Raw genomic sequence first — 26,339 nt, forward strand, 5'->3', positions numbered from 1 at the left:
CCAATTCGGGGGGCCCATCCCCCACCAGGGCAGGCCGCTACCTCCACTTGGCCTAGTATGGAAAGTGGCCTAGTCTGCAAAGCCGAGACGAGATACTGTGGAGAGGGCAGATTTCATCCCTATGTCTCCCTGCACCCTGTTCTGACCCATTACCTATCCCTGCCCCCTATTCGGCCCCGCCCCACCCCCCACCCCAGACAGGCCCCTACCTCCACTTGGCCTAGTCTGGAAAGCGGCCTAGTTTGCTGCGGCCTATTCAGTCTGCTGGCAATGTTGGGCCTTGTTGCTGCAAAAGGCCTGTTTTCAGTTGGTTGCTGTGGAATTTTGTGATGTCATCTGGTGGCGCGGCTTTGGAGGCAGCAGCGTGCGATCTGCCTTTCTATTGGATGCTGCTGGAGTCTTCAGAGTTTCTGCTGGTGATGTCTAATTTGCGCACCACTTTTTTGCATTTAATCATTATTTTAGGTGTGAAAGGTGTAGTTTTTTGATAATTTTTTTATGCCAGATCCCTCCCTGATGGGCATGGAACGTTGTGGCCAAATTTGTTGGAATTCAGTTCAGCGGTTACAGAGGAAGGGTGTTACATCCGCATACACAGTGGGATCATTTTAATATATATAGATGCACAGCACGGAGAATGTGGAGAGAGAAATATTCTTCCTCTCATAACACTGGAACTCATGAACATCCAGCGAAGATTCAGGACAGAGAAATGACTTCTTCATGCAGTGCATAGTTAAACCATGGAACTCCCTGCCACAGGAGGCCGTGATGGCCACCAACCTAGATGGCTTTCAGAGACAACTGGACAAATTCATGGATGACTCTTCTCTGCCTCCACATTCAGAGGCAGCAATGCTTCTGAACAGCAGTTGCTGGGAGCCACGGGAGGATAGAGTTGCTCTTGTGTTCGAATCCTGCATCTGTTGATGAGTCACTGGCCTGATCCCACCATGCTCTCCTTAGGTTCTTACGCATCCAATGAAACGGAGATAACTGATTGATAGGCGCCGCTGGCTGGAAGTTGCTTACTTCAGCACAGTCTGTCTCCATTACTTAACTACTGTCTTAAGTTCTAAAACCCAGGGAAGCAGATCCCCCTGCAATTTCAGCCAGATGGTAAGCAGCTGTAATTTCGCAATGATGGAGCAGGCTGTGTTTTCAAAGTCAGATGTGCCCATATGAATTGGACAGGAAATCCGGCACCATAATGTATGGAAGTGTCCTCTAGATCGAACATTAAGAGGGAAATTGCTAAGCAAACAATTAAGCAGCCTGTCTTATGAAGAGAAACTGTTCTGGCTATTAATCACGCTATTCCTCGTTGGTCTTGGACCCAGAAAGGATGTTTGTTTTAGAGGCTCCCCAATTATTCTGCAGATTTTGTTGGTTTAATTATTACTGATCGCGCTGTACGATGCAGAACCTTCGTGCATTGTGTTTGAACGGTGCGTCTCCTTCCACAGGCTTCTCCAAATGTCCACGCAGATTCCCGGCGAAAAGTTGCGGCAAAAATAAATGCATGGTGAAAGTTGTGTAATCCAATTGAGCAATCCTGTCTGCGTGTTTCATTTAACATCTGTCGATATCCAAGATGAGAAATTAAGGTGCATCTGGCGTGAACAGAGATTTTCGGCACTCATCGTCACAGCAAATCTCCGGAACAGAATGTTGACAAACCAAATTCATGGCCCACTAGGTTTTGCACCAAAGTGGTGCAGAGTTTGACTTCTCTCCAATGGGGTGTGCAAAAAAAGGGTTGTAGTGCAAATTCTCTTTTGACATCCCATGTCTACATTTCAGCTCCACTGCTCCTAATCTGTTGTATGGATATAAGGTAAAGGTAAAGGGACCCCTTTAAATACATACTTTAAATGCATTCTTAAATAAATGCAAGGATAATAAATGTATAGGTAAAGGGACCCCTGACCATTAGGTCCAGTCGTGACCGACTCTGGGGTTGCAGCACTCATCTCACATTATTGGCCGAGGGAGCCGGCGTACAGCTTCCGGGTCATGTGGCCAGCACGACAAAGCTGTTTCTGGCGAACCAGAGCAGCGCACAGAAACACTGTTTACCTTCCCGCTGGAGCGGTACCTATTTATCTACTTGCACTTTGACGTGCTTTCGCACTGCTAGGTGGGCAGGAGCTAGGACCAAACAGCAGGAGCTCACCCCGTCGCGGGGATTCAATTCACTGACCTTCTGATTTGCAAGCCTTAGGCTTTGTCGTTTAACCCACAGCACCACCCGCTTCCCAATAAATGTATATATTGACATTATTATTATTAATTAAGCTTGTTAGTAAAGGACAACCGAAAGATAAAGGGGAGGCAGTGACTCCCCTGCAAAGAAAGATTGCAGCATTTGGGACTTTTAAATTTAAGGGGGAAAGGTAAGAGGCAATATGAAGGAAATTTATAAAATTGTGCTTGGCACAGGCCAAGTGGGTAGAGACAAGGTTTTCTACTCCTCTAAGTTCTTCCTAATGCTTAGTCGCAGTCTCCTTTCTTGTAATTTGAATGCACTGGTTTGGATCCACTCCTCTGGAGCATGAGAAAACAAGCTTGCTCCATCTTCCATGGGACAGCCCTTCAGAACTTGGGGAGGGGGCTTTCATATCCACCTCTCAGCCTCCTCTTTTCCAGGGGAAATAGACTCAGCTCCTTCAACCGTTCCTCATCAGGCTTGGTTTCCAGACCCTTGATCTTCTTGGTTGCCCTCCTCTGCCCACCTTCCAGCTTGTCAACATCCTTCTTTAATTGTGGCACCCAGAACTCGAAACAGGTCTCCAGGTGTGGGCTGACCAAGGCAGAATAGGGCAGGACTATGACTTCCCTGTATCTGCATTCCTAGCTTTAGAGGCTAGCTTCTGTCCAAATTCACAATAGCTTTGCCTTTTGCTATTATTACAGTGACACCATACCTGTGTTCTAACCTTGCAATAAAAGTCATGTGGCATTTCTTCCCTCACCACCTGAAGCTGTTGAGTTGCCCAAGAGGGTGTTGTGAATGGTAGTTTCCCACTCTTCTCGGCATGGATGGCTTGGCCATAAATGAAGCCACCACCAAACCCCAGCTGGCCCTCCTTCTGCGTCTGTGCTTTGGGTTCATCTGAAAAGCATGTCCTGTTAATCTACAAAAAGAGCATCTGTCAATGTTTTCATGGGGAGATTAAACATCCCAAGCCAATAGGTCGTTTTATTATATTAATGTAGGGCTTTCCGAAAGCAGGCTGTTTGACCCCAGAGAGATGGGGCAGGGGAGGCCGAGGGGGCAATGGTGGGGCAGGGTGCTGCTCTGCCTGTACCTATAACTAACACACACACACACACACACACACACACACACACCTGGATCTGCGTAGCTGACTTGCAGGAGGAGCTACCTTCTGGCACCCCTGGCAGAGAGCTGGATTAAAATGCCAACAGACAGAATCAAATTTCTCCCTCAGCTATAGACCACAGGACAGTGAGCATCCATCCCTCCTGTCTGGCTTGCAGTTTACATGCCGTAGAACCATTGAACCACAAAGGTGGAAGAGGCCACAAGGGCAATCTACCCCTACCCCTGCAATGCAGGAATCTTTTGCCCAACATGGGACTCGAACCCTTGACCCCAAGAGTCTCATGCTCTCCCGACTGAGCTATCTGCTTCCCAGTTCAATTAGTTTTCCAAACCGGAGGGGGAAAACCACTTTTTATATAAAAAATAAAAGTGGCATGCTTTAACACACAATTCTAAAGTTCTGATCTGTGCCTGGACCCCTCCAGCTGCACTGAAACAGACTGGTAGAAAAGCAGCAAAGCATTTTGGGCAAAAGATAATTGCCATTTTTATCACCCAGCTAACCTTACCGTCCCTGTGCTACCTCCGTGGGAATTTCCAGAAAAGTCTGTCATTCAGCATTTAGGGTGGGGTGGGGGTATCTCTGCCCGGACGATTCAGATAACAGAATGCAGAAGTCTAGCGTAGCAGAAGTCTCCCTGGCCGCTGGCCCGGGCCCAACCCTGGGAGGGGGGGGCAAGAATACAGCCTAAATTCCATATGCAGCTGGTGCCAGGGGTGGACAGGAGGTACCCTGGGCTCTACTGGCAGATTTCTAGATGACTTGAATTAGATTGACAAGAATTTATGCCTCCCAATTTTTTTAAGAATGGTGGCACAAAAAATAACACACACCCCACACCCTGAATTGTATTGCTGAAATGATTGCATTCACACTGTAAATGTACAGCACGTCCCATCCCGCTCCCCAGAAAAGAATCCTGGGAGCTGTAGTTTACCAACAATTCCCGGCACCCTCAACACACTACAGTTCCCAGGATTCTCTGGGGGAAGCGTGGTCGCGACCAGAGAAAGCTGAGAGCAAGGGGTAACCAGGAGCGGATGTTTTGTGGGTGGGTGGCCTGTGAGCTCTGTTCGGTTTTGGCATGCAGAACAAAACCTCAGTCCTTGGAGGTTTTTAAGCAGCAGTTGGATGGTCACCTGTCATGGATGCTTTAGCTGAGATTCCTGCATTGCAGGGGGTTGGACTAGATGATCCTTAGGGGGCCCTTCCAACTTCAAGATTCTATGAAATTTTGAATTCTTGCATTCTAAGTGTATGGGTTTGTTGTTGTTGTTGTTTGGGGGTATTTTTGCACCAGTACTCCATTTGATAGATCTCAGGGTACTAGTAAAAAAATCTACTGGTAATTGAAAATGCTTTTTCTCAGCATGTGAAGTGTAAGTTGCTGCTGCTGCTGGCATGGGTCCAGTCCAAAAGCTAAGGCACGGCAGTGGGCACATTTGACACCAATGCCCACCCCAAAATAGCTCGAGACCTACGGGTGGGTGCCAGCCCAGTACTTGAGAAACACTGAAGTCTACAAAACGGCATTGTGAAAAGGACCAACGAGAATAGACCTTCCTTCTGCAGCTGCAGGTTTTTGTTTTTTTAAACGAACCAGATGTCACATTAAGGAAATGGTTAACGAGAGCTGAGGCTTGTTAGATAACCCTGCTCTGCCCCCCCCCCAACTCAGTCCAGCCAAAATGCTGTCATCAACACGGCCTCTATCCCATTGGTTGGCCAAATTGTTATTTAACAAGCTGACGAGCATCGGTTGAGATTGTCAGGTCTCCGAGAGGATAGATGGGGATGCTTGCCTCTTGGGCAGCTGGACTCGGTTGGCAGCCGTGGACCCATCGTATCAACTCCATCCCTCTGACAAGGAGGCTGTTCCCGAGGCAAAGGGCACCACCTCATGCAGAAGGCAGGTGATTTGAATGCGGGCTCCCCAGACAGCATCCCTCTGGGGTATTCCTAACAGCAGCTCATCTGCCCGAACGCATTCCCCTCCGTCACTGTGAACCGAACAGACGCAGGGATTAATTCATTAACTAAAGCAGGGCTGCAAGCATTCGCAAAGCGCCCACGTGACAGGGAGGCAGAGGACAGTAGGATCACACAGAACTCTAAAAACCTGCCTCTTGGCCACTGTGATATGCAATGTCTGGGAGGGAGATTATGGAAGCCAGATTCCGAATGTTGCTGAGCACCGGCTTGGATCAGGCATTTGAAAACCTGGAGGGTCACTGCTGCTATACACAATACCAGGCTACATATAAAGGTAAAGGTAAAGGGGCCCCTGACCAGCAGGTCCAGTTGTGTCCGACTCTGGGGTTGCGGCACTCATCTCGCTCTATAGGCCGAGGGAGCCGGCGTTTGTCCGCAGACAGCTTCCCGGTCATGTGGCCAGCATAAAAAAGCTGCTTCTGGCGAACCAGAGCAGCGCACAGAAACGCAGTTTACATTCCCGCTGGAGCAGTCCCTATTTATCTACTTGCACTTTGATGTGCTTTCGAACTGCTAGGTGGGCAGGAGCTGGGACCAAGCAACGGGAACTCACCCCATCACAGGGATTCGAACCGCCGACCTTCTGATCGGCAAGCCCTGGACTCTGTGAATCATAGGTTTGGAAGGGACTCCAAAGGGTGCTCATCAATGGCTCCTCTTCATCCTGGAGAGAAGTGACTAGTGGGGTGCCACAGGGTTCTGTCTTGGGCCCAGTCTTATTCAACATCTTTATCAATGACTTGGATGATGGGCTTGAGGGCATCCTGAGCATGTTTGCAGATGACACCAAATTGGGAGGGGTGGCTAATACCCCAGAGGGCAGGATCACACTTCAAAATGACCTTAACAGATTAGACAACTGGGCCAAAGCAAACAAGATGAATTTTAACAGGGAGAAATGTAAAGTACTACACTTGGGCAAAAAAAAATGAAAGGCACAAATACAGGATGCGTGACACCTGGCTTGAGAGCAGTACATGTGAAAAGGATCTAAGAGTCTTGGTAGACCACAAACTTAACATGAGTCAACAGTGTGATGCAGCAGCTAAGAAAGCCAATGCAATTCTGGGCTGCATCAACAGGAGTATAGCATCTAGATCAAGGGAAGTACCACTGTATTCTGCTCTGGTCAGACCTCACCTGGAGTACTGTGTCCAGTTCTGGGCACCACACTTCAAGAAGGATACTGACAAGCTGGAACGTGTCCAGAGGAGGGCAACCAAAATGGTCAAAGGCCTGGAAACGATGCCTTATGAGGAACGGCTTAGGGAGCTGGGTATGTTTAGCCTGGAGAAGAGAAGGTTAAGGGGTGATATGATAGCCATGTTCAAATATATAAAAGGATGTCATATAGAGGAGGGAGAAAGGTTGTTTTCTGCTGCTCCAGAGAAGCGGACACAGAGCAATGGATTCAAGCTACAAGAAATAAGATTCCACCTTAACATTAAGAAGAACTTCCTGACAGTAAGAGCTGTTCGGCAGTGGAATTTGCTACCAAGGAGTGTGGTGGAGTCTCCTTCTTTGGAGGTCTTTAAGCAGAAGCTTGAGAGCCATATGTCAAGAATGCTTTGATGGTGTTTCCTGCTTGGCAGGGGGTTGGACTGGATGGCCCTTGTGGTCTCTTCCAACTCTATGATTCTATGACATCTAGTCCAACCCCCTGCAACACAAGGATCTCATCCAGGACAGACGGCCATCCAACCTCTACTTATAAACCTCCAAGGAAGGAGCGTTGAAAACCTCCCAGGGGAGTTTGTTCCACTGCCAAACAACCCTTGCTGTCAGAAAGTTCTTCCTGATGTTGAGTCAGACTTTCCTTTCTTGTAACCTGAAGCCATTGTTTGGGGTCCTACCCACCAGAGCAGGAGAAAACAAACAGCATGCTCCCTCTTCAATGCAACGGCCCTTCAAATCTCCTCTCAGTCTCCTCTTTTCCAGGCTAAACATACCCAGCTCCTTCAACCGTTCCTCATCAGGCTTGGTTTCCAGACCCTTGATCCTCTTGGTTGCCCTCCTCTGCCCACCTTCCAGCTTGTCAACATCCTTCTTAAATTGTGGTGCCCAGAACTGGACACAGGACTCCAAGTGTGGTCTGACCGAGGCAGAACGGAGTAGGACTATGACTTCCCTTGAGCTGGACACTAGGCTTCTGCTGATGCAGCCTAAAATAACAATTGTTGGTTGTTGTTTTTTTGCTGTTGCATCACACTGTTGTCTCATGTTAAGCTTGTGGTCCACTAAGACCCCTAGATCCTTTTCATGTGTCCTAATAAACCAGGTGTCCCCCATCATTCATTTGTGCATCTGGTTCTTCCTGCCTAAGTGCAGAACCTTACATTTGTCCCTGTTGAAATTCATTTTGTTCATTTTGGACCTGTTCTCCAATCTGTTAAGGTCATCCTGATTCTGTTTTCTGGAGCATTAGCTAACTCTCCCGATTTTGTGTCACCTGCAAATTGGATGAGCATCCCCCCCCCCCGTTCCTTCATCCAAGTCATTTATAAAGATGTTGAACACCCAGGTCAGAACCCTGTGGCACCCCACTTGTTGCTTTTTCCAGGGTGATAAGGAACCATTAGTGAGCACAAACTACAGTGTAGTTTACCAGCTACAAATCCACCTCTAACAGTTACCTTGCCCAGCCCACATTTTACCTGCTTCTCCACAAGAATGTCATGGGGGACTTTGTCAAACATACAGTACAATACTCTGAGCTGTGGGGGACTCCAGGTTGCGTTTTCTCAGAATGAAGGTCAGCAAAGACCGTGTTGTCTTTAGGTTATATGGTTTTATTTACACATATATACAACTGAAGCATAAAACAGAGAGGCGCACAGGCCCCGTCCAGACTGACCCTCCCAAACCCACAACAATCCATTGATGCCCATCGCTGCCTCCTGTGGCCTCCTGGGTTTCTGCAGAAAGTCGTGACCTCACCTGCCCCACACCTGATGTTGCATAGGATGTCAGGGCTTGAGGGGAACGGCCTTGCAGGCTATGTGAGTTCCTCTTCAGGGAAAGCAGGAAGCCAGTGGCACTTTTAAGTCATGGCTCTGGTCATTTTATTGTGGTGACTGCAGAGCCTTAGAAGGCTTCACGCCAACACTTGCTAGCGAATGTTGGGTTTTTTGCGACATCAAGTGGACAGGGCTGAGAACTGCAAGAGGATTCGGCAAAGAGTAAAGACACACAGACACACCTTTGTCTTCTGGATAATAATAACCATAGAATTGCAGAGTTGGGAGGGACCACGAGGGTCATCTAGTCCAATCTCTAAATGAAATTATCAATTGTAAATGTGGACGCTGCTGTGCAAAGGGAATTTACATACATGGAATCTGTGCTACTCTTTCTTTCTTTTTTTGAATAAGTTAGCTGACCCCGAGTCTGCTTTTTGTCGGGTGAACTGATTTGTATTGATTTTTTATGTTTCTGACTGATGCTTTGTGTCCTGCCTGTTGCTCAACTGCAGGGTAAGAGCTGTTCGGCAGTGGAATTTGCTGCCAAGGAGTGTGGTGGAGTCTCCTTTTTTTGGAGGTCTTTAAGCAGAGGCTTGACATGCATATGTCAAGAATGCTTTGATGGTGTTTCCTGCTTGGCAGGGGGTTGGACTGGATGGCCCTTGTGGTCTCTTCCAACTCTATGATTCTATGATTCTAGGGTTTCACACACACACACACACACACACACACACAATCACACACTTGTGGGTTTGGGAGGGGTCAGTCTGGGTGATGCCCTAAGTTCCTTTCAATTCCTGGGGGTCCTGTACCCAGGGAGGGTCAGGATCTAATCGGGGAGTTTTCTGAACTGTTCAAGTTCCTTGGTAAGTTTCCTGATAAGACAGTGATCTTTGCTGGCCGCTTGAGCTGCAACAAAGGGATGGGGAAACCCAGGAAATGTCCTCCACCCCACCCCCAATCTCACCTGGCTGCTAAGTAGGAGAGCAAGAGCCAGAGGGAGTTGTGCAGGAGCTGAGCTGGAAGATGAAAACACAGAGACCGGCTTCCTCTGTGCCAGAGTCAAAGCTCTGAGCAATGGAGAAGCAAGATCTGCTAGGGGTGTCAATGCTGTGACCCTTCCACCCTACTTTCAGGTGGTATAGATGAATAAAGAAAACGATTGTTGCGGAAATTACAGGGGAGGGCCACATCTTTAAAGTTGTTAAATGTTACAAATATTGTGCCTGAATGTATCCTTTCAACTTGACAGCTCAGAGAGGATACCTAGCTTTGTGAATCGTATAAAATCAACCCCTTTGCCAAGTTCCTCCATTCCAACGCCATTTTGCCCTTGGACAAAGGGCTCTTTCCCCTGACAGCTCCCCAAGCTTGAAGACATCATGTATGCACACCTCCTACCCCAGGAAATGCCCAGAGGTGGCAATTGCTGGGCTCATTGTTCTCAAATGGAAGCCAAATCTCATCACCAGACTTGCCTCAGGCTCCAGACAGGCAAAGGAATAGGCCGGTATAGGTTACCAGTTATAAGTTTATGTACGGCATTATGCTTTCAGTAACCACACGCTTCTGTACTAACAAATAAACCACACTTGTTATTTAAAACCTATCCTGGTCTGTGTTATCTGAATAAATGCAAGTATCCAGCTGGCAGCCTGAGGGAAACTGCAGCTGCGGATACAAAGTGTCATTGGTGCAGCATCAATCGATTGTGAAACATCCAGTGGTGCTGTACAGGTCCATGCAGGACCGTGACATAAAAGAGCTTGAGAAAGAGAACTGTCAGTGTCTAGGAGAGGTTGTAGATCTCTGATGATGTGTTGTACTCTTTTGACTTGGGAGCTGTATGTGATTCCTAGTGGTGTTCTGTTGTTTTCTTTTTGGGGTCTGTCTTGCAGCAAGTTCTCTCTGGGTATCAGTCTGGCTCTGTTGATCTGTTGTTTAACTTCATCGGGTGGATATTTTAGTTCTAAAAAGGTTTGCTGTAGATCTCTTTCTCAAGCTCTGGGAGGAAGACCTTTCATTGCCTACAGACAGCCACCCAATCTTAAACAACTCCTCACCCACAATAATACAACCACCAGACTTAACATGGACACTGGTACCAGAGCCTGCAATAAACCCAGATGTCAACTGGTGCCCAGGATGTCATTATTTATTCTTGCCATCTCATTTTTGACCACACCCAGCATACCTTCTTTCATGGTTCTAACATTCCAGGTTCCTATGCAATATTTTTCTTTACAGCATTGGACTTCCCTTTCGCTTCCAGGCATATCCGCAACTGAGCGTCCTTTCGGCTTTGGCCCAGCCGCTTCATCAGCTTTGAATCTACTTGTACTTGTCCTCCGCTCTTCCCCAGTAGCATGTTGGACGCCTTCCAACCTGAGGGCCTCATCTTCCAGTGTCATAACTTTTATATGCCTGTTGTCTTTGTCCATAGAGTTTTTGTCCAGGGCCAGCCTACTTTCCCTTTAAAGCAAACTTGGGTCCCCAGCTGCCTTTGGACTACAACTCCCATCATCCTTAGCTAGCATGACCAATGGGGAAGGATGATGGGAACTGTAGTCCGGGAGCTGCTGGGGACCCAAGTTTGGGAAACCCTGCTTTAAAGCAAATGTTGTGTTTAGCCTGCAAAGATGGGACCTGTCCATGTTTGTATTTTCTTGTATTTTGTTTTGCTCATGACCTTTGTGTGTTCATTTATTCTATTTTTTAAGAGGACAAATTGAAAGAGAAATTGTATGGCAAGTTGCAGAAGAATAAAAGGTTGCGTCTGGGAAAACACACACACACAAACTGGGGGTTGCCTCTTCAAATATTTCAGGGGGGGGAAAGACCCCTAGGCCTTTAAGAGTTAGCGCCTATTCCCTACACCCACAGGTCTCAGGATGCTTACAAATAAAAACACACAACACCACATTTTAAAATGGCATAAGATGTCAATCAGCCAAAGGCCTGGTTAAAAAGGTGCAGATTTGCCTGGCTCCTGAAGATGTATAATGGTTTATCCGACCTTTGTATGGATTCTTTTATGGGAAGTGAGTTTGGTGCTATCAGTGAAGCTCTTTCCACATTCCACGCACTGATATGGTTTCTCCCCTGTATGAATTCTTTTTTTATTATTCATTTTCATTCATTTTCAACACTTAATAATGAAAAAAACAAAACAATCACAAAGATAAACAACAACACATAAGAAAAAAAGACATCAAAAAGCAAAACAAATACAATACAATACAAAAAAAAAGAACCTATTGATCTTACATTTGTCTTCACATTGTGGACTTCCTCGTCCCCCCCCCCCACTGGGTCCACATTATAATAACGCTTAGGCAGTTTTCACATTATTCTTAAATCATCTTATTTCATTACTCTCTAAACTTTTCTATTCTAATAAAAATCTAAAAATATCAATTATATTCTCTTAACATTAAAACAATAATTCTAAATCTATTAATTTTTAATTTCCCATTATACTATCATTTACTTCACCCTTAGCTTACAATTGTCACCAACAATGAATCACCATTGTTATATTAACTCTTATTTCCTAATTACATTTAAACATTTAATATTATTTCGTCCCCCCTTCCCCTGAATCTAGGTATCCCAGACGTTTCAGCGAATTCCATTTTTCAGACCAGTTTCAGACCTTCCAAATCAATCCAGTAAAATATCATATATTTACATCATTAACCCCACTCCCACCCTTTCCCAAGTCCTCCACCAAAATTTTTTAAACTTCTTCTGCTGTTTCCTCAGTTCTCCATCTGTTTCCCAACACCAACGCCATCCAGATATCTTTCCAAAATCTCAGAGCGTGCGCTGCCCTCCCTCTCTCACTGGGAAGACAACAGCCCACACTGGTTCTTCTTTGAGGGGCCCTTGGGTCAAATCCATACCCTGTTCCACATCTCTCACTTGTGGAACATTTTGCCAATCATCTTCCTCCTCTTCTTTAAAATCTTTAAAGTTTTTAAATTCCAAGTCATTGTCCAGTGTTAGTGGTTGGTCATCTCGCTCCTCTGCACAGTCCAAAAGCATCAGTCCTTTTCCAATTCTATTATCCAAGCAGCTTCTTTCACTCATATAACTTAGCTGTTTATTATTATTTTCACGCAGCTGCTTGTTACAGTATTCATAACCAGCTCGTGTTTAGTGTCCCAAAGTTCCAAAAGTACCTTTTGCCAGTCCAAATCTTGTGATGGTGTTGAGTCTACAGCCATTCTTGACGTCTCAAATTCCATGGGAAAACATCAGATTGCGAAACCGGAAATGGCAGGAATCTAATTTCCAAGTTTCAAACGCCATTTTTTTGTCCGATCTGGGTATCTTCTTCTTTTATTATTTAATCATATCTCAAAGTCATTATCCACCATCTTAAGCACAGTTTCAATTTCACTTTTAAAGTTGACAGTTCTCAATTTCAATAGAACAATCCAATCCTTATTATAAAAATGTTGTAAAATCCATTCACTGATCCCTCCAGGGACCCAGATCCAACTTCCTAGGGGACTTTCTTCTAACAACTTTAAAATCTTGCAGGGAGATTAGTGCTCAAATTTTTAATCTGGAAGAATCCACCTCTCTTCACTGCCGGCTCGGAGCCTCGGTTCGCAAGGGTAACAATGGCGCCCGAAAATGGCTCCCACGACTACCACTCCACTCTCTCCGGGGCTCTTACTAGAGTGTACCGTCTCCCCTGTATGAATTCTTTGATGGGAAGTGAGATGGGAGCGCATACTGAAGCTCTTTCCACATTCCACAAACAGATAGGGTTTCTCCCCGTATGAATTCTTTGATGGGAAGTCAGATCGCAGCTCTGCCTGAAGCTCTTTCCATATTCCACGCACTGATAGGGTTTCTCCCCTCAATGAATCCTTTGATGGGAAGTGAGATGGCAGCTCTTCCTAAAGCTCTTTCCACATTCAAAGCAATGATAGGGTTTCTCCCCTGTATGAATTCTTTGATGGGAAGTGAGAGAGGAGCTATCAGTAAAGCTCTTTCCACATTCCACACACTGATATGGTTTCTCCCCTGTATGAATTCTTTGATGGGAAATGAGATTGGAGCTCTTACTGAAGCTCTTTCCACATTCGAAGCACTGATAGGGTTTCTCCCCTGTATTAATTCTTTGATGGGAAGTGAGACTGTGGCTGTGACTGAAGCTCTTTCCACATTCCACGCACTGATAGGGTTTCTCCCCTGTATGAATTCTTTGATGGGAAGTAAGATAGGAACTCTGACTGAAGCTCTTTCCACATTCCACGCACTGATAGGGTTTCTCCCCTGTATGAATTCTTTGATGGGAAGTGAGACTGTGGCTCTGACTGAAGCTCCTTCCACATTCAAAGCACTGATATGGTTTCTTTCCTGTATGAATTCTCTTATGCTTAGTGAGAGAGTAGCTCACACTGAAGCTCTTTCCACATTCCACACACTGATAGGGTTTCTCCCCTGTATGAATTCTTTGATGTCTTGTGAGATGGGAGTTCTCAGTGAAGCTCTTTCCACATTCCACGCACTGGTAGGGTTTCTCCCCTGTATGAATTCTTTTATGGGAAGTGAGAGAGGAGCTCTGACTGAAGCTCTTTCCACATTCCACGCACTGATAGGGTTTCTCCCCTGTATGAATTCTCTGATGGGAAGTGAGATCGGTTCTCCAACTGAAGCTCTTTCCACATTCCATGCACTGATAGGGTTTCTCCCCTGTATGAATTCTTTGATGGGAAGTGAGATGGTGTCTCTGACTGAAGCTCTTTCCACATTCCATGCACTGATAAAGTTTCTTTCCGATGAGATTTTGCTGATGGGAAGTGGAATGGGAGCTCTGACTACAGCTTTCTCCACTCTCCAAATTTTTACGTGGCTTCTCCTTTCTGCGGATTTTATCGTGGTCACCTTTGTTCTCGATTTCTAATTCATCACAATCTGCAATAGAGAAAAAAGGGGATTGGGGCCTCAGGAACAAATGGAGAAGACCTGAAGGGAGTTGGGTGTGTGTTCATTACCTGTGGGTTTTTTTTGCCATTAACCAACATATATATTATTAAATTCTGATGAATCTAATAATAACTACCAGGCTTTTAGGAGACATCTGAAGGCAGCCCTGTTTAGGGAAGTGTTTAATGTTTAATAGATGTTTTTATCTTAATGTTTTGCTGGAAGCTACCCAGAGTGACTGGGGAAACCCAGCCAGATGGACAGGGTATTATTATTATTATTATTATTATTATTATTATTATTATTATTATTGAGTTGTTGAATGTTGCTTTGTTTGATATACAGTAGTGGTCAAAATTGTGGAAGACCTTTGTGAAAAAAGTATATTTCAGAGGTTTGATGGCTCATAACACCACTTCTTTTGGAATAATATCATAAAATTATATATCAATGGAAAGATAATTTAATCAATGAAATTCAACAAAGTTTGTTCAATTTCCCGTATTCTATCAAATGTTATAGCCAAATAACCAGAAAAAGGAAGCACAACATACTTAGGTTGACTTTTGTCAGTGTGTTATGTGATTGCTATCGCTTTGGTGGTTTTTTGTGTTATTTCATATAGTGTGGTTGTAAAGCATAATAAAATTATAGAAATGGCACAAAGAGTGGACCCAGATGTAAAATTGTACTATTTAGAGAACAAGGCTACAGTTATGAAGAAATTAGATAAAAAATTGGGGAAAACTTAACCAAAGCTGACATTTCTGTATTTTTGAAGAGGTATTAGGAGACTCAGTCACTACAAAATCAGACTGGTAAAGGCAGGAAAAGGTGCACAAAGGCAAGTGACGATCGAAGGATGGAGAGACTGTCCCTACATGACAGAAGAAAATCATCTGGGTGTATACAAGGTGACATAATGAAATGTAATGTGAAGGTGAGTGCAAGGACTGGTTTAAATGTTAGAAATCTAAGGGAAAACCCATTGTTATCTCTCAAGCAAAGGTTGAAAGGATTAAACCCATGTTAACTGGACAGCAGAACAATGGGACAGTGTTATTTGGAGTGATGAGACCCAAATCTCCTTGCTTCGTAGTCATGGCATGAAATACGTGAGAAGAATCAGAGAAGATTTACATCCTACTTGCATTACACCGACCGTGAAACACCCAGGTAGTGTGATGATCTGGGGTTGTATGGCAGCAAAAGGTGTGGGCAGAATTTGTGTCATTAATGGGGATGTAAATGCCCCAAAATACATAAATGAAATACTTGAGTCCAAACTGGAGCGTTATGCAGGTGATCTTTTCCCAGATACTGAAGCATGCATCTATATTATATATATATACATATATATATATATACATATATATATATATGTAGGCATTGCATGCACAGATGAGACAGCCTTTCACCATAAATGCTGAACCGAATTGTAATAAATTTGGGCACAATGTATCTTGCCCATCAGGGAGAGATCTGGTGTAAAAATTATTTCAAAAAACCACACCTTTCACACCTAGGTAAAGGTAAAGGGACCCCTGACCATTAGGTCCAGTCGTGACCGACTCTGGGGTTGCGCGCTCATCTCGCATTATTGGCCGAGGGAGCCGGCGTATAGCTTCCAGGTCATGTGGCCAGCATGACAAAGCCGCTTCTGGCAAACCAGAGCAGCGCATGGAAACTAAAATAATGATTAAACACACAAAAAAGTGGTGCCCAGATTAGACGTCACAACCAGAAAAACTCCAGCAGCATCCAATAGAAAGGCAGATTGCACACTATCAGGAGCAGAATTTCTGAAGGGCAGCGCCAAATAATGATGTCATCAACCAAGCAACTGAAACCATTACCAGACAACCCACAGAGTCAGGCTGGGGCCAAGGAATGGAGATACAGGGCGGAGGCCTTGGGTCACATTAAAATACTAACCCAAGCCAAGGCCAACAGACTAGGCCTCGCCTCCCGGTGGCTGCATTAATAAATGCCTGGCAGCATTGGGCAGTTGTTCATCATTTCCCCTAACACGCACTTGGGGGCACAGCGAGCAGTTTTTGCTTTTTAAATTAGCGGGCGTTGTGTCACATGCGAGGCTCCGGTGGCCATTTTAAGTAAGGGCAGTCATGCCCCTTTTAACCTAGGCTTTATACTATGACTGAATGCAAGCCTCTGTGTCTTTTTTTAATAAAAAAAATAAACTATGCACTTTCTCTTCCCAGTTTAAGTCCTCGGATATTTGCAGTGGCCAATCCCCCTCCCCCTCGATTTACAATCCCCTACCTTCCCCATGCCACTTCCTGGGTTTTTTATGGAACCGAACAACTCGGGCGCTTCGGAACACGCCTTCTGTTGTTGCTACGGGGCTGTGGGGCTTCGCTATTTGACACACACACACATCCCGGGTCAGGATTTTTAAAGTAGTTCTCTGGGTCCCAGGGCGCATCATCACCCTCAATCCTATTCTTTTTTAAAAAAATATTTCAATTAATTTCATCAAAACAATTTTATATCCACCTTGACACCAATATACACAATAATCACAAAATAAATAATGAACATAATAGAAAAATGAACATAAGAAAAATAACGAAAAGTTTCCATTACATTTCCTTATATCATTATTCCAACTTCGTTTCTCATCACTCTTTCCCCTTTCCCTCCCCTCCCCCCCTCGACTTCCCTCCACGCTTTTCCGACTTCTGTTATATCTTTGAGTACCATTCGTGCTTTTGTTTTCTGTACAATTCTATACTCAGATAATCTCTAAAACTATCTCCCCCGCTCTTTCCCTTCATATCTCTTACTCTACGCATGTTAGCATGTCATCCTTTGAATAATGTTTCTTCATATAATCCTCATGTTGTTGTTTAGTCGTTTAGTCGTGTCCGACTCTTCGTGACCCCATGGACCAGAGCACGCCAGGCACTCCTGTCTTGCACTGCCTCCCGCAGTTTGGTCAAACTCATGTTCGTAGCTTCGAGAACACTGTCCAACCATCTTGTCCTCTGTCGTCCCCTTCTCCTAGTGCCCTCAATCTTTCCCAACATCAGGGTCTTTTCCAAGGATTCTTCTCTTCTCATGAGGTGGCCAAAGTATTGGAGCCTCAGCTTCACGATCTGTCCTTCCAGGGAGCACTCGGGGCTGATTTCCTTAAGAATTGATAGGTTTGATCTTCTAGCAGTCCATGGGACTCTCAAGAGTCTCCTCCAGCACCATAATTCAAAAGCATCAATTCTTCGGCGATCAGCCTTCTTTATGGTCCAGCTCTCACTTCCATACATCACTACTGGGAAAACCATAGCTTTAACTATACGGACCTTTGTCGGCAAGGTGATGTCTCTGCTTTTTAAGATGCTGTCTAGGTTTGTCATTGCTTTTCTCCCAAGAAGCAGGCGTCTTTTAATTTCGTGACTGCTGTCACCATCTGCAGTGATCAAGGAGCCCAAGAAAGTAAAATCTCTCACTGCCTCCATTTCTTCCCCTTCTATTTGCCAGGAGGTGATGGGACCAGTGGCCATGATCTTGGTTTTTTTGATGTTGAGCTTCAGACCATATTTTGCGCTCTCCTCTTTCACCCTCATTAAAAGGTTCTTTAATTCCTCCTCACTTTCTGCCATCAAGGTTGTGTCATCTGCATATCTGAGGTTGTTGATATTTCTTCCGGCAATCTTAATTCCTGCTTGGGATTCATCTAGTCCAGCCTTTCGCATGATGAATTCTGCATATAAGTTAAATAAGCAGGGAGACAATATACAACCTTGTCGTACTCCTTTCCCAATTTTGAACCAATCAGTTGTTCCATATCCAGTTCTAACTGTAGCTTCTTGTCCCACATAGAGATTTCTCAGGAGACAGATGAGGTGATCAGGCACTCCCATTTCTTTAAGAACTTGCCATAGTTTGCTGTGGTCGACACAGTCAAAGGCTTTTGCATAGTCAATGAAGCAGAAGTAGACGTTTTTCTGGAACTCTCTAGCTTTCTCCATAATCCAGCACATGTTTGCTATTTGGTCTCTGGTTCCTCTGCCCTTTCGAAATCCAGCTTGCACTTCTGGGAGTTCTCGGTCCACATACTGCCTAAGCCTGCCTTGTAGAATTTTAAGCATAACCTTGCTAGCGTGTGAAATGAGCGCAATTGTGCGGTAGTTGGAGCATTCTTTGGCGCTGCCCTTCTTTGGAATTGGGATGTAGACTGATCTTCTCCAATCCTCTGGCCATTGCTGAGTTTTCCAAACTTGCTGGCATATTGGGTGTAGCACCTTAACAGCATCATCTTTTAAAATTTTAAATAGTTCAGCTGGAATATCATCACTTCCACTGGCTTTGTTATTAGCAGTGCTTTCTAAGGCCCATTTGACTTCACTCTCCAGGATGTCTGGCTCAAGGTCAGCAACCACACTACCTGGGGTGTACGAGACCTCCATATCTTTCTGGTATAATTCCTCTGTGTATTCTTGCCACCTCTTCTTGATGTCTTCTGCTTCTGTTAGGTCCTTACCACTATTGTCCTTGATTATGGTAATCTTTGTACGAAATGTTCCTTTCATATCTCCAATTTTCTTGAACAGATCTCTGGTTTTCCCCATTCTATTGTTTTCCTCTATTTCTTTGCATTGCCCATTTAAGAAGACCCTCTTATCTCTCCTTGCTGTTTTTTGGAAATCTGCATTCAGTTTCCTGTATCTTTCCCTATCTCCCTTGCATTTTGCTTGCATCCTCTCCTCCGCTATTCGTAAGGCCTTGTTGGACAGCCATTTTGCCTTCTTGCATTTCCTTTTCCTTGGGATGGTTTTCGTTGCTGCCTCCTGTATAATGTTACGAGCCTCCATCCATAGTTCTTCAGGCACTCTGTCCACCAAATCTAAATCCTTAAACCTGTTCCTCACTTCCACTGTGTATTCATAAGGGATTTGATTCAGATTATATCTTACTGGCCCAGTGGTTTTTCCTACTTTCTTCAGTTTAAGCTGGAATTTTGCTATAAGAAGCTGATGATCTGAGTTACAGTCAGCTCCAGGTCTTGTTTTTGCTGACTGTATAGAGCTTCTCCATCTTTGGCTGCAGAGAATATAATCAATCTGATTTCGATGCTGCCCATTTGGTGATATCCATGTGTAGAGTCGTCTCTTGTGTTGTTGGAAAATAGTGTTTGTGATGACCAGCTTGTTCTCTTGACAGAACTCTATTAGCCTTTGCCCTGCTTCGTTTTGAACTCCAAGGCCAAACTTGCCAGTTGTTCCTTTTATCTCTTGATTCCCTACTTTAGCATTCCAATCCCCTGTAATGAGAAGAACATCCTTCTTTGGTGTCATTTCTAGAAGGTGTTGTAGGTCTTCATAGAATTGGTCAATTTCACTTTCTTCAGCACCGGTAGTTGGTGCATAAACTTGGATTACTGTGATGTTAAAAGGTCTGCCTTGGATTCGTATCGAGATCATTCTGTCATTTTTGAGATTGCATCCCATTACAGCTTTTGCCACTCTTTTGTTGACTATGAGGGCCACTCCATTTCTTCTACAGGATTCTTGCCCACAGTAGTAGATATGATAGTCACCCGAACTGAATTCACCCATTCCCTTCCATTTTAGTTCACTGATGCCCAGGATGTCGATATTTATTCTTGTCATCTCATTTTTGACCACATCCAGCTTACCTCTATTCATGGTTCTTACATTCCAGGTTCCTATGCAATATTTTTCTTTACAGCATCGGACTTTCCTTTCGCTTCCAGGCATATCCGCAACTGAGCGTCCTTTCGGCTTTGGCCCAGCCGCTTCATCAGCTCTGAATCTACTTGTACTTGTCCTCCGCTCTTCCTCAGTAGCATGTTGGACGCCTTCCGACCTGAGGGGCTCATCTTCCAGCGTCATAACTTTTATATGCCTGTTGTCTTTGTCCATGGAGTTTTCTTGGCAGGGATACTGGAGTGGCTTGCCAGTTCCTTCTCCAGGTGGATCACGTTTAGTCAAAACTCTCCACTATGACCTGTCCATCTTGGGTGGCCCTGCATGGCATAGCTCATAGCTTCTCTGAGTTATTCAAGCCCCTTCGCCACGACAAGGCATTGATCCATGAAGGGGATAATCCTCATAGCTTTTCCATTCATTTTTTAATTTTTGTTTTGATTGATTTCTTACTGCTTCTGTTAATTTTGCCATTAACAGATTCAGAGGCCTGGGCCAAGTGGCCCATATGGCGCCCCCCCCCCTCTGTCTCGGCCTGTCTGTTGCTATGGGGCTGTGGGCTTTGCTATTTGACCCCCCCCCCCCGGTCGGGATTTTTAAAGTAGTTCTCTGGGTCCCAAGGCGCATCATCACCCCGGATCCTTTTCTTTGCCCAAACGGACCTCTCCCCACCTTCCTCAACAAAAACACATTACAAAAAACACATTAAAAATACAACATACATCCCATCCTACATTCCAAAAAAATACACCAAAAATAAAAAACCAAAAAACAACCACCCACACCAAAATCATACACTACACACCAAAATAACCAAAATCCAAATAACCAAAACAAAACACAAAAACCGCAAAACACACAGCACCCAAATCATACAATACCCACCAAAATAAAAGACAACCCCAAAAATAAAATTAAACAATAATAACTTCTGCTTCTCATGTTCTTATTTCAAAAAAATTTAATCTATTATATATAAATGTTCACGATGCGTGCGCAGGGGCCAATGTATGGAGATACAGGGGGGAGGGGACAACAGAGGGCTCAGACAAAAGAAAATACTGGGAAATGGAACCCAGAAACTGACAGCTCCTTCTCCAAGGGTGGGAGCCAATGTAGGAAGATACCGGGGGTAGGGGCCAACACTCCCCAGGGACAACAGAGGGCTCCCTCCTCATTCCTCTAGCTTTTCCCCTGCACACATCGCTCCCATTTTGGGTGCCGCCACCCCCACTCTAAACAAACACACACACACACACACACACACACACACATCTAGACACGTGCGTAACTTCCCCTCGTCCTCACGTTGGCGGCTCTTTCCTCTCTCCCCTTAGGGGCGTGCCTGCCTGCCTGCCCCCTTTCCGGAGACTAGCGTAGGGATCGGCCAAGCAGCTCTGCCATGCCCTACGCTGCCCGGGCACCGGGGGTTCGGGAGGCGCATCTCAGCTCTGCAGGCTTCGCTCCCAGCATTCGCGGAGGGTTAAAATGGTACGTAACCCGAAGCATACGTAACCCGAGATACCACTGTAATTTACTGTTTATTGTGGGGGTGTTATGTTGCCAGGTGTTGTAGGGGGCACTGTAGAGTTCTGTGGAAATATATGAGGTTGGTCACATAGAGGTATTTTTTAACATTCCAGGCCGATATGACGATCCCACAGGGAGCCTTACCAAGAGAGGCCACGATCCCACGGTAATCCTCCATGGCGTCCTTCTGCAGAGCTCTCTGCTCAGGATCCAGCAATGCCCACTCCTCGTCTGTGAAATGAACAACGACATCTTCAAAGCACACTGGACCCTGAAAGAAAGAGCGAAATGTCCTCTCTGAGACAGCAGAAGTATGATCTGCTACACAATGCTCTGTTGTTTCCTTCCTGTAAATTGTGGTGTTGTTTCAATAGGATTGCTTTGATGCACATTTTATTTATGGATGTTTATTTTATTCTGTATTTTAATTATGGGTGTTCATCTTTGTGCAAATAGGTGGTACTCACCACCTTGTGATTTTCAAGTCATTTTGCCTATGCAAGCATTCCAGTTCCCCTAATGGAAAGATCCACTTTCTCCTCTCCTTGTGAGCTGTTCTGGGAAGTTCCCTCCCAATGCCCTAGAGTCAAATTCAAGGGGTTCATGTGGGCATGGAGAGGGAGAGGAATGGGGGCATGGGCGTACCCAGCAAGGGGCAGGGGGCAGCTGCCCCCCTAGAAGTAGGGTGATGGCGAATAATCTGCCCTTGCTGCCGCGCCACGCCTCCAGTAGCCAACCAATAGGGCTGGCGCTGGGGCGGGGTTTAGCTGCACTTAATGCAGCCGCGGCAATTTCGGATCTAGGCTCCGTCGCTGGAACTCCGCTGGACCACACGGCTTCAGATCCTGCCCTTTTTCGCGGACCCGCCCCCAATCGCTGTCCCTGGGCTTTGAGCAGGCAGCACTTTGCCGCTCGCCCCTTTCATCTCTTCCAGGCTCGCCTGCAGCAGCAGAATCGGTTCCTTATCTGGAGTAGTGGTAACGTTCAGGGATCAGGGCTTCTGCATGCGGTGGGGGGGGTTCTCTTGGCGCTATCCTCCTGCTATTTAGTCACTGAACGGCCACGGGTGAAGGGGGGGAGCATACTGCATACCTATTGTTTTAGTGGGGGGAAACAGCGGGGCGCGTGCCTGAGGATAGCTTCTCCCCTTGTTTGACCACTGTGCATTTTCTGTGAGGTTTTCCCCTTTGGGTTCCTCCAGTGCAGCTGCCTGATCAGGACCCTAAGTTTGCCCAGGTGTGGTATATATCTGCCATTTTTCTGACCTACTTGCTTTGAATCCCCTTCTGCCTTTTTACTGCTTTACATGTTCTCCGCATTTACAAGTTCCCTCCCCCTAAATTGTGATCCCCCTTCTGCCTTTTACTGCTTTACAAGTTATCCGCATTTGTTTGGCGGGCTGAGGGTCCCTCTAAACTCACGTTGCTAAGAGATCCTTGCGATTTAACTCTTGCTTAATTGCTCAGGACAGACAGGATTGCCTGCTCCCCGCATTAGGTTTTATTTTAATTTTATTTTTTGTATAAAGTTCCCTCAAACCCAGCCAGCCTCTCAAGCACAAGTTTAAAATAAGTTTCTTGTGTTGGGGTACCCAGCCAGCCTCTCATTCAGGTACGGCCGTTTAATTACCTGGCAGTTTCCCTACCACAAACATATTATCCTTCTCAGGGCTGCATTGTTTTGCTGGCGCGGTGCTTGTGTCCGCTACAGCAATTTCTGCTTAAGTGCTGGGTGATTTCCAGCCATCAACCTTTATTTTGCCTTCCCTGCTTTCATTGCTGAACACACAGCAGTTCCTGGCCCCTAGATATATTTGCTGCTGCAATATATATCTGTTTTTATCTTTATAAACTATAACGACATGCGAGACAGTGATCCGAGGTAATCATACTGTTTCGGTTTGGTCTTCTTCAGTTTTTTAACTACAAAAAATAAATCAAATAAATGTATATCATTAATTATGTCATACATTATATTAAGGCTAATGGCCAGCATGAACATGAGTCTATACAGTCCATAATGTCTTACCATGAAATAAATACAGAAAAATACAAAAACAAAACATACCTTGGTGTTTGTATACAATCTGCATGTTTTATTTTTGTATTTTTCTGTATTTTTTAAATGGTAAGATATTATGGACTGTATAGACTCGTGTTCATGCTGGCCATTGGCCTAGTTTTGATCCTGGATACACCCCTGAATGGGGGGCAGACCCCATTTTGCAGCAGATGGGGCTGGTTAGGTGAATCCAGGCAACAATTTGTTCTCATTTGTCCACTGCTTAGAAAGCAATTTTAACATTCAGTGCTCAATCTAGAAATAAAATAAGCCTATTTTGGATAGTCATCTGTCTTGGATGATCTTCTGACTCTGAGAGACAAACAGGGAGGGTGGCTTCTGGCAAAAGGAGAGGGAGCTACCGGTGGCCCTGCCTTATTCTGACTCACCTCAGCCTCTCGACCTCCCTCCTCCCACTCACCTCCTTCCTCTTCTGCCTCTGATTCTCCACTACATTCTGCCACAGAGTCTCCCTGCTCACTAAGCCCTGTTACCCCTTCAGCTTCTGACACCTCCTCTTCCCAGGCTTCTCCCTCTTCTCCCTCTGACCGCCCATCCTTCTTCCACCTCCACTTCTTGGGCTCTGAGCCATCTTCTCTTGCTGGTTCCCCAGCTGCATCCTCCCACCATTCCTCTGTGCCCAACCAGCCCATGACATTGCTCCATCCCTCAGCCTCGGCCTCTGTCCCCACAAGGCAGCTTCCCCTGACCTGATCTGGTTCCGCAGCCACTGCTTCCCTTCTGCCCCCATGAAAAGACGGATCAGGAGGTCTTGCCAGCATCATTCTGTCACCTGCAAGAGACAAAATGTAATCAGGATGCCAGGAGTGCCTGCTTCTCTCACAGGTGAAACAGGACATCTCTATCTACAGATGGGCCTTTGAGAAAGTATTACCTGCTGAGAGCGTTTGGACGTTTGTGCCCATTTCATATGTTTGCTGTACAGAAATACATCTCCCCTCCTCTGGACGCTTGTTCCCAACTGCCTCCCCCCCCAAAACAAGATGAAAAGAACCCTCAGATGAGTTGGAAAAAGAACAGAATGAGACCAAATGGAGAAAAACCACCTTCCTCCTTACCCAGTGGCCTCTCTCTGGTGTCCAACGGAGGCCTCTCTGCCTCACAGGAATCCAGGTCCATTTCTGGAAAATGATCCTTTCCCTGAAAAAGAAACAAGGATTCAAAACAGAGAATGGGGAGAACTATTAGAAAGAGAGTGACAAAGACTTGAAGGGTGTGAGATCTCATTCCATGGATGCTTTCCCAGAAAATGGATGGGCCATCAGGAGACCATTATGGGATGTTCTCTGTCCTCTTTGGAGCCCCTTGGGAGTATCCAGAGGAAAGTCTCTCTCTCACCTGCTTTCTCTGTTCCTGCTTTCTCTCCTCTGCTTGACTCAGGAGGAAACCTTCGGCCAGGGCTACCGCCTGGGAACTGGTTTCCGCTCCGCATTCCCTCACCCAGCTCTCCATCTCCGGGGGAAGGACAGCCAGGAACTGCTCCAATATCACCAGGTCCAGCATCTCAGCTTTCGTATGCCTTTCTGGCTTCAGCCACTGGTGGCAAAAGTGGTAGAGTCGGCTGCAAACCTCTCGGGGTCCTTTGGCCTCCTGGCAGTAGAACTGCCTCAACTGCTGGCTCTGCACCTCTGAGTGGAGGGTGTCCTCCTCACCCAGGATCTTCTGCACATAGTTTTCCCAGAATCCCCCACTGCTCCTAGATTGGATGGCATGGCCTCTTCCTGCTCCAGGGCCAGTTGAGTCTTGCTCATCCATCTGTGCTCTCAGGAAGCCTGTAAGAGATCAGAAGGAACCCTTTCGTCTTCTGCCAAGTTCTGTCCGTCTTACCGAGAAGCTCTAGCAAATCCTACAAAACAAATACATTGTTCTGTTACAGAATGTGTAGGGGGGGCGGTCCCTGAGCAAGCATGGGTGAGTCTTGCTGGGAACCAGGGCTGGACTGCAGCACATCCCAGACCATGAGCTATCTTTCTGAAAAGAAAGAGGAGGAAGAGCAGAAGAAATAAGTCTCTAGCCTTCTAGCAATACAAAATGGCTTATCTTCTGAGTTAGCCAATAAAACTCAGAGACAAGAGGAGTTAGGAGTCCATTATGTTTATTGCAAAGCAATAAGGTTACAGTCGAATCTTTTCGCAAAACTGCCACCCCGCCCAAAGGTCGGGCAGGGGTATTTATAACATTTCGGACAAAGGATTTCAATTTAACCAATCACATAAATCATTACATCATTTTATATTTCATATTCATCATTACCTCATTTCATATTTAATACGCATGCGCAATAAGCACTGCTAACTAAACTTTGATTCTTACCGTGATCTGTTACATATTGTTAGTTTGCATGGGAACCTGTGTTACGTGCGGATGTAACAATTTATGTTCTAGTTTATGAATAGCTTCTTTGTGATTGACGTATTAGCTGACCTTCTATCCCAGTAGGGATGTCTTCTTGCTGAATCATCAGTTTATTTAAAGCAACAGTTTACCATAATTCACTAATATAAGCATATTCCAGGATTTATAGGGATTTACATCACCTTAATTGGGGCCCTTTGGGCCCCTGCTACATGAGCCCCTGCTACAGAGGCAACTGAAGGGATTTCTCTGAGATGAATCAACCTGGTTTCTCCTGCCTTCAAGTCAATGCATGAAGTCAGAACTGACTGACAAGGGAATCATTTGTATCTTGTGAAAAATGGATGCTTGGCTCTAGTGGGGATCCTCACCTGGGGGTCCTCAGGAGTTGCCCCAAACCCCACCCCCACTCCCCCTGCTTCTGTCTCCTTTTCTTG

At 45.5% G+C, this 26,339-nt stretch overlaps 1 protein-coding gene across 1 annotated transcript; it reads right to left on the reverse strand.

The window, feature by feature from the left end:
* Positions 1-11,387: 11,387 nt before the first annotated feature.
* Positions 11,388-25,603, reverse strand: LOC132592064 (zinc finger protein 586-like). The gene is made up of 5 exons (XM_060274147.1): positions 24,886-25,603; positions 24,606-24,687; positions 24,237-24,319; positions 21,610-21,736; positions 11,388-14,236 (listed from the first exon to the last, which is right to left on the reverse strand). The coding sequence occupies exons 1-5, from the start codon at positions 25,300-25,302 to the stop codon at positions 13,176-13,178; spliced, it is 1,770 nt and encodes a 589-aa protein (XP_060130130.1). The 5' UTR covers positions 25,303-25,603; the 3' UTR covers positions 11,388-13,175.
* Between the last annotated feature and the right edge of the window lie 736 nt (positions 25,604-26,339).

Source organism: Zootoca vivipara, chromosome 4, assembly GCF_963506605.1.
Source record: "Zootoca vivipara chromosome 4, rZooViv1.1, whole genome shotgun sequence".
NCBI classification, from domain to species: Eukaryota; Metazoa; Chordata; class Lepidosauria; order Squamata; family Lacertidae; genus Zootoca; species Zootoca vivipara.

What these genes read in the sequence shown, in the direction of transcription:
- LOC132592064 (XM_060274147.1), bottom strand. Translation starts at nt 25,302, where the DNA reads ATGGATGAGCAAGACTCAACTGGCCCTGGAGCAGGAAGAGGCCATGCC. An exon ending in CACCAGAGAGAGGCCACTGG is followed by an intron (nt 24,320 to 24,605) that starts GTAAGGAGGAAG and finishes TGTCTCTTGCAG; the next exon opens with GTGACAGAATGATGCTGGCA. An exon ending in TGGGATCGTGGCCTCTCTTG is followed by an intron (nt 14,237 to 21,609) that starts GTAAGGCTCCCT and finishes TCTCTATTGCAG; the next exon opens with ATTGTGATGAATTAGAAATC.